The sequence below is a fragment of the Heptranchias perlo genome, unplaced genomic scaffold (genome assembly GCF_035084215.1).
Source record: "Heptranchias perlo isolate sHepPer1 unplaced genomic scaffold, sHepPer1.hap1 HAP1_SCAFFOLD_731, whole genome shotgun sequence".
In the NCBI taxonomy this organism is placed as follows: domain Eukaryota; kingdom Metazoa; phylum Chordata; class Chondrichthyes; order Hexanchiformes; family Hexanchidae; genus Heptranchias; species Heptranchias perlo.
In genome coordinates, this window is record NW_027139763.1 from 91350 (window position 1) to 97912 (window position 6563).

Genomic DNA, 6563 nt, shown 5'->3' on the forward strand with positions numbered 1-6563 from the left:
TCTCCACTGGATCTTGGAGGGTGGGACCAGAGACAGAATCCTCCCCCCCTCGGCCCTCACCCTTCCTACCCCTTCCCCCCTCCCCCTACCCCGTCCCCCTCCCCTTCCTCGCCCCTCACCCCTCCCCCTATCCCCCCAAGTTCTCTGTCCAGTAATTAAACTCGGTCGCTTCAAAAGTACTTCGTTGGCTGTAAATCGCTTTGGGACGTCCTGAGGTTGTGAAAGGCCCGGTAGAAAAGGGAGTCCTTTTTAAAATATAAGATAGTCACTAATAAATCCAATCGGGAATTCAGGAGAAACTTCTTCACCCAGAGAGTGGTGAGAATGTGGAACTCACTCCCACATGGAGTAGTTGAGGTGAATAGTGTAGATGGATTTAAGGGGAAGCTGGATAAACACATGAGGGAGAAAGGAATAGAAGGATATGCTGATAGGGTGAGATGGAGTAGGGAGGGAGGGGGCTCGTGTGGAGCATAAACACCGGGATAGACTAGTGGGGCCGAATGGCCTGTTTCTGTGCTGTAAACTTTGAGGCCATTCAACCAGATCATGGCTGATCTGTATCTTAACTCCATTTACCCGCCTTGGTTCCCTAACCCTTAACCCCCCCCACCCAACAAAAATCCATCCATCTCAGTTTTGAAATTTCCAATTGACCCCCAGCCTCAACAGCTTTTTGGGGGAGAGAGTTCCAGATTCCCACTCCCCTTTGTTTGTTTTTATTCGTTCATGGGATGTGGGCGTCACTGGTGAGGCCGGCATTTATTGCCCGTCCCTGGTTGCCCCTTGAGAAGGTGGTGGTGAGCCGCCTTCTTGAACCGCTGCAGTCCGTGTGGTGAAGGTTCTCCCACAGTGCTGTTAGGAAGGGAGTTCCAGGATTTTGACCCAGCGACGATGAAGGAACGGCCGATATATTTCCAAGTCGGGATGGTGTGTGACTTGGAGGGGAACGTGCAGGTGGTGTTGTTCCCATGTGCCTGCTGCTCTTGTCCTTCTAGGTGGTAGAGGTCGCGGGTTTGGGAGGTGCTGTCGAAGAAGCCTTGGCGAGTTGCTGCAGTGCATCCTGTGGATGGTACACACTGCAGCCACAGTGCGCCGGTGGTGAAGGGAGTGAATGTTTAGGGTGGTGGATGGGGTGCCAATCAAGCGGGCTGCTTTATCTTGGATGGTGTCGAGCTTCTTGAGTGTTGTTGGAGCTGCACTCATCCAGGCAAGTGGAGAGTATTCCATCACACTCCTGACTTGTGCCTTGTCGATGGTGGAAAGGCTTTGGGGAGTCAGGAGGTGAGTCACTCGCCACAGGATACCCAGCCTCTGACCTGCTCTTGTAGCCACAGTATTTATATGGCTGGTCCAGTTAAGTTTCTGGTCAATGGTGACCCCCAGGATGTTGATGGTGGGGGATTCGGCGATGGTAATGCCGTTGAATGTCAAGGGGAGGTGGTTAGACTCTCTCTTGTTGGAGATGGTCATTGCCTGGCACTTGTCTGGCGCGTGTGATGAAATGCTTCCTGACATCACCCCTGAACGGCCTGGCTCTAATTTTAAGGTTCTGCCCCCTTGTTCTGGACTCCCCCCACCAGAGGAAATAGTTTCTCTCTATCGACCCGATCGAATCCTTTAATCATCTTAAACCCCTCGATTAGATCACCCCTTAATCTCGAGGGAATACAAGCCCAGTCTCTGCAACCTTGAAACATAGAATCTTACAGCCAAGGAGGCCATTCAGCCCATCGTGCCTGTGTTGGCTCTTTGAAAGATCTATCCCGTTAGTCCCACTCCCCCCTGATCTTTCCCCAGAGCCCCTGTAAATTTTTCCCCTTCAAGTATTTCTCCAATTCCCTTTTGAAAGTTATTATTGAATCTGCTTCCACCGCCCTTTCAGGCAGTGAATTCCAGATCAGAACAACTCACTGCGTAAAAAAACATTCTCCCCATCTCCCCCTCTGGTTCTTTCACCAATTATCTTCAATCTGTGTCCTCTGGTTACCGACCCTCCTGCCACTGGAAACAGTTTCTCCTTATTTACTCCATCAAAACCCCTCATGATTTTGAACCCCTCGATTAAATCTCCCCTTAACCTTCTCTGCTCTAAGGAGAACAATCCCAGCTTCTCCAGTCCCTCCACATAACTGAAGTCCCTCATCCCTGGGACCGTTCTGGTAAATCTCCTCCGCACCCTCTCCAAGGCCCCGACATCCTTCCTAAAGTGCGGTGCCCAGAATTGGACACAATATTCCAGCTGAGGTCTAACCAGTGATTTATAAAAGTTTAGCATAACGTCCTTCCTTCTGTACTCCATGCCTCTATTTATAAAGCTTATTCACTCTCTCAAAACCCCCACAGGTGGTTATTATCTCACCAGTTTGTACGCCAGCATGTACGAGCTCCAGAACTACCATGTCGACCAGCCTGCAACGGGGATCAGCAAAGAGGTCCAAAGCTCTCTGAAGCAGTGGCACAAGAGGAGGCGGACATACGGGCCTCTGCCTTCGGTCAACGACTTCCAGGTCAGTGGGGGAGAGAGCCGCCCCATCAAATCCCTCCCCCCTCGACGGGGGTACCGAGCAGGAAAGGCCCAGGCTCCATCCCCGGCCTGTGCCGAGTTGGCATCTCTCAGCCGGGGGGGGGGGGGGGTGGGGAACAGTAGGGGCTACAATTGACCGACCTCAGTGGGTTAGGGAGGGGGAAAACGGCCAGGGTTCCAGCTCCCGATCCCAACCCGTCGCGGGTGCATGTGGACGGGGTCGGGGATCGGTTGCGATGCTTCCGCAGTTGAATGCCCTGCCGGCGCACGTGATGAACAGGCCACTCCAGTGAGGTATCAGAGGCCGGTCAGGGCCGAGGGACCCGCGCTCCAGCGAGGGAGGGGCAAAGAGCTGACGGGTGAATCAGATCGGTTGGGTGGAATTTTTCCCGCTGTGCAGGAAGGTGGGGAGTTAAGAGATTAATGTGAAATTTATCTTCTAAAGAAGAAATGAGGGCCACGAACCAATCTGTGGCTCAGTCTCTCTCTCTCTCGCCTCCGAGTCAGAAGGTCGTGGGTTCGAGCCCCCACTCCAGAGACTCGAGCCCCATAATCCAGGCCGACACTCCCAGTGCCAGTACTGAGGGAGTGCTGCACTGTCGGAGGGTCGGTACTGAGGGAGCGCCGCACTGTCGGAGGGTCGGTACTGAGGGAGCGCCGCACTGTCGGAGGGTCGGTACTGAGGGAGCGCCGCACTGTCGGAGGGTCAGTACTGAGGGAGTGCTGCACTGTCGGAGGGTCGGTACTGAGGGAGCGCTGCACTGTCGGAGGGTCAGTACTGAGGGAGCGCCGCACTGTCGGAGGGTCAGTACTGAGGGAGCGCCGCACTGTCGGAGGGTCAGTACTGAGGGAGTGCTGCACTGTCGGAGGGTCGGTACTGAGGGAGCGCCGCACTGTCGGAGGGTCAGTACTGAGGGAGCGCCGCACTGTCGGAGGGTCGGTACTGAGGGGGCGCCGCACTGTCGGAGGGTCAGTACTGAGGGAGCGCCGCGCTGTCGGAGGGTCAGTACTGAGGGAGAGCTGCACTGTCGGAGGGTCGGTACTGAGGGAGCGCTGCACTGTCGGAGGGTCAGTACTGAGGGAGCGCCGCACTGTCGGAGGGTCAGTACTGAGGGAGAGCTGCACTGTCGGAGGGTCGGTACTGAGGGAGCGCTGCACTGTCGGAGGGTCGGTACTGAGGGAGTGCCGCACTGTCGGAGGGTCAGTACTGAGGGAGTGCTGCACTGTCGGAGGGTCAATACTGAGGGAGTGCTGCACTGTCGGAGGGTCAGTACTGAGGGAGTGCTGCACTGTCGGAGGGTCAGTACTGAGGGAGTGCTGCACTGTCGGAGGGTCAGTACTGAGGGAGCGCCGCACTGTCGGAGGGTCAGTACTGAGGGAGCGCTGCACTGTCGGAGGGTCAGTACTGAGGGAGCGCCGCACTGTCGGAGGGTCAGTACTGAGGGACTGCCGCACTGTCGGAGGGTCAGTACTGAGGGAGCGCCGCACTGTCGGAGGGTCAGTACTGAGGGAGTGCTGCACTGTCGGAGGGTCGGTACTGAGGGAGCGCCGCACTGTCGGAGGGTCAGTACTGAGGGAGTGCTGCACTGTTGGAGGGTCAGTACTGAGGGAGTGCTGCACTGTCGAGGGTCGGTACTGAGGGAGCGCTGCACTGTCGGAGGGTCAGTACTGAGGGAGCGCCGCACTGTCGGAGGGTCGGTATTGAGGGGGCGCCGCACTGTCGGAGGGTCGGTACTGAGGGAGCGCCGCACTGTCGGAGGGTCGGTACTGAGGGAGCGCCGCACTGTCGGAGGGTCAGTACTGAGGGAGAGCTGCACTGTCGGAGGGTCGGTACTGAGGGAGCGCTGCACTGTCGGAGGGTCGGTACTGAGGGAGTGCCGCACTGTCGGAGGGTCAGTACTGAGGGAGTGCTGCACTGTCGGAGGGTCAGTACTGAGGGAGTGCTGCACTGTCGGAGGGTCAATACTGAGGGAGTGCTGCACTGTCGGAGGGTCAGTACTGAGGGAGCGCCGCACTGTCGGAGGGTCAGTACTGAGGGAGCGCCGCACTGTCGGAGGGTCAGTACTGAGGGAGCGCCGCACTGTCGGAGGGTCAGTACTGAGGGAGCGCCGCACTGTCGGAGGGTCAGTACTGAGGGAGCGCCGCACCTGTCGGAGGGTCAGTACTGAGGGACTGCCGCACTGTCGGAGGGTCAGTACTGAGGGAGCGCCGCACTGTCGGAGGGTCAGTACTGAGGGACTGCCGCACTGTCGGAGGGTCAGTACTGAGGAGCGCCGCACTGTCGGAGGGTCAGTACTGAGGGAGTGCTGCACTGTCGAGGGTCGGTACTGAGGGAGCGCCGCACTGTCGGAGGGTCAGTACTGAGGGAGTGCTGCACTGTCGGAGGGTCGGTACTGAGGGAGCGCCGCACTGTCGGAGGGTCGGTACTGAGGGAGCGCTGCACTGTCGGAGGGTCGGTACTGAGGGAGCGCCGCACTGTCGGAGGGTCGGTACTGAGGGAGCGCTGCACTGTCCGGAGGGTCAGTACTGAGGGAGTGCTGCACTGTCGGAGGGTCGGTACTGAGGGAGCGCCGCACTGTCGGAGGTGTAATGCGATGTATAAATGGGAATTCTGTCTTTCTTTCTTTCCCTCCCCGCTGTTTCATTAGAACTTTCTCCGCGTTGCCTACGAAGACGCCAGCAACGGCTGCACGGCCAAGACCCTGGTGGTGAAACCGGCCGAGACGGCCGAGGAGCTGTGCCGGCTCTGTGCCCAGAAGTTCAAGGTCCAGGAGCCCGAGGGGCACGGCCTGTTCCTGGTGGTGGACGACAGCTGCCGTCAGCTGCCCGGGGACTCCCACCCCCAGCGGATCAAGGCCGAACTCAAGGGCCAGGACGGTTCTGGCTATTACCACTTCATCTACAAGCCCATCGAGCAGGAGATACCGGCCAGGGGCAACCGCAGGCTCCTTCGGGACGATGCTGTGGACCATGGGGAAGCTCAGGGCCCAATATCCTAGGGGACGGGTCCTCCAAGGACAACAATGGCTTCTGATCGCCATTGGCAACGGGAACTCCCGGCCCACAGAGGCCCCGTGAAGCCTGGAGCTACTCTTAAGTTTTTGCACTACTTTCTAATCCAACGTGAATGTGCCATCTCAGGCTAGAAAGAAGGACTGAGGCTGCCTGGTGGTGGGGGGGGCAGAAAGGGCCTGAGTTTGGACCACGGCCTGAGTCGAGCGAGCTGACCCCACCTCGGGAATTAGGCCGAGGCTCTCTCCTCTCCCTGGTTGGATTGACGGGATCTCATTTATTTATTTCTCTCTGTTGTTGTTGTTGTGAGGAGCGATACCAAGGTGTTCTCACCACAGGGGGGTGGGGCACAGGTTGGGGCGATCCCCGTTCCCCCTCCCCTCACTCCAACCCCACCGAGTTCCCTATCTCAGCCTTGCTGCCTCAGGGGTGTTGACAATCAGTAGGAAAATATATGGAGGGTGGAGGGAGGAAATGTGGATGGAAGGGGGGAATGACTCTCACAAGCAGGTCATCGAGTGTCTCCGGGCGCTCAACCAGGATTGGCAGTGCGGCAGCCTGAGGAGTCTCAACTCCACCTCCCCACCACCTCCCCCCATCCCTCAACCCCACCGCCACACGTATCCCTCAACTCCACCTCCCCACCTTCTCCCCCATCCCTCAACCCCACCGCCCCACGTATCCCTCAACTCCACCTCCCCACCCACCTCCCCCCATCCCTCAACCCCACCTCCCCACCTTCTCCCCCATCCCTCAACCCCACCTCCCCACATATCCCTCAACTCCACCTCCCCACCACCTCCCCCCATCCCTCAACCCCACCTCCCCACCTTCTCCCCCATCCCTCAACCCCACCTCCCCACGTATCCCTCAACTCCACCTCCCCACCACCTCCCCCCATCCCTCAACCCCACCTCCCCACCTTCTCCCTTTATCCCCTCTCTCTCTCTCTCTCTCCACAGGCCCATCCAATTGTCTCCTGAGCCCATTTCCACTTCCATCTTCAAAAGGGCCCATTCTGGGA

The 6563-nt window shown here is 58.2% G+C and overlaps 1 protein-coding gene across 2 annotated transcripts in view; it reads left to right on the forward strand.

The window, feature by feature from the left end:
• LOC137319104 (ras and Rab interactor 2-like) overlaps positions 1-6535 on the forward strand; it is a 35200-nt gene extending 28665 nt beyond the window's left edge. For both annotated transcript variants that reach the window (XM_067981466.1, XM_067981467.1), the window contains exons 9-10: positions 2347-2510; positions 5176-6535. In XM_067981466.1, the coding sequence (XP_067837567.1) occupies positions 2347-2510; positions 5176-5526 (515 nt within the window). In that variant the 3' untranslated portion in view covers positions 5527-6535. The remainder of the gene's footprint in view (positions 1-2346; positions 2511-5175) is intronic.
• Positions 6536-6563: the final 28 nt, after the last annotated feature.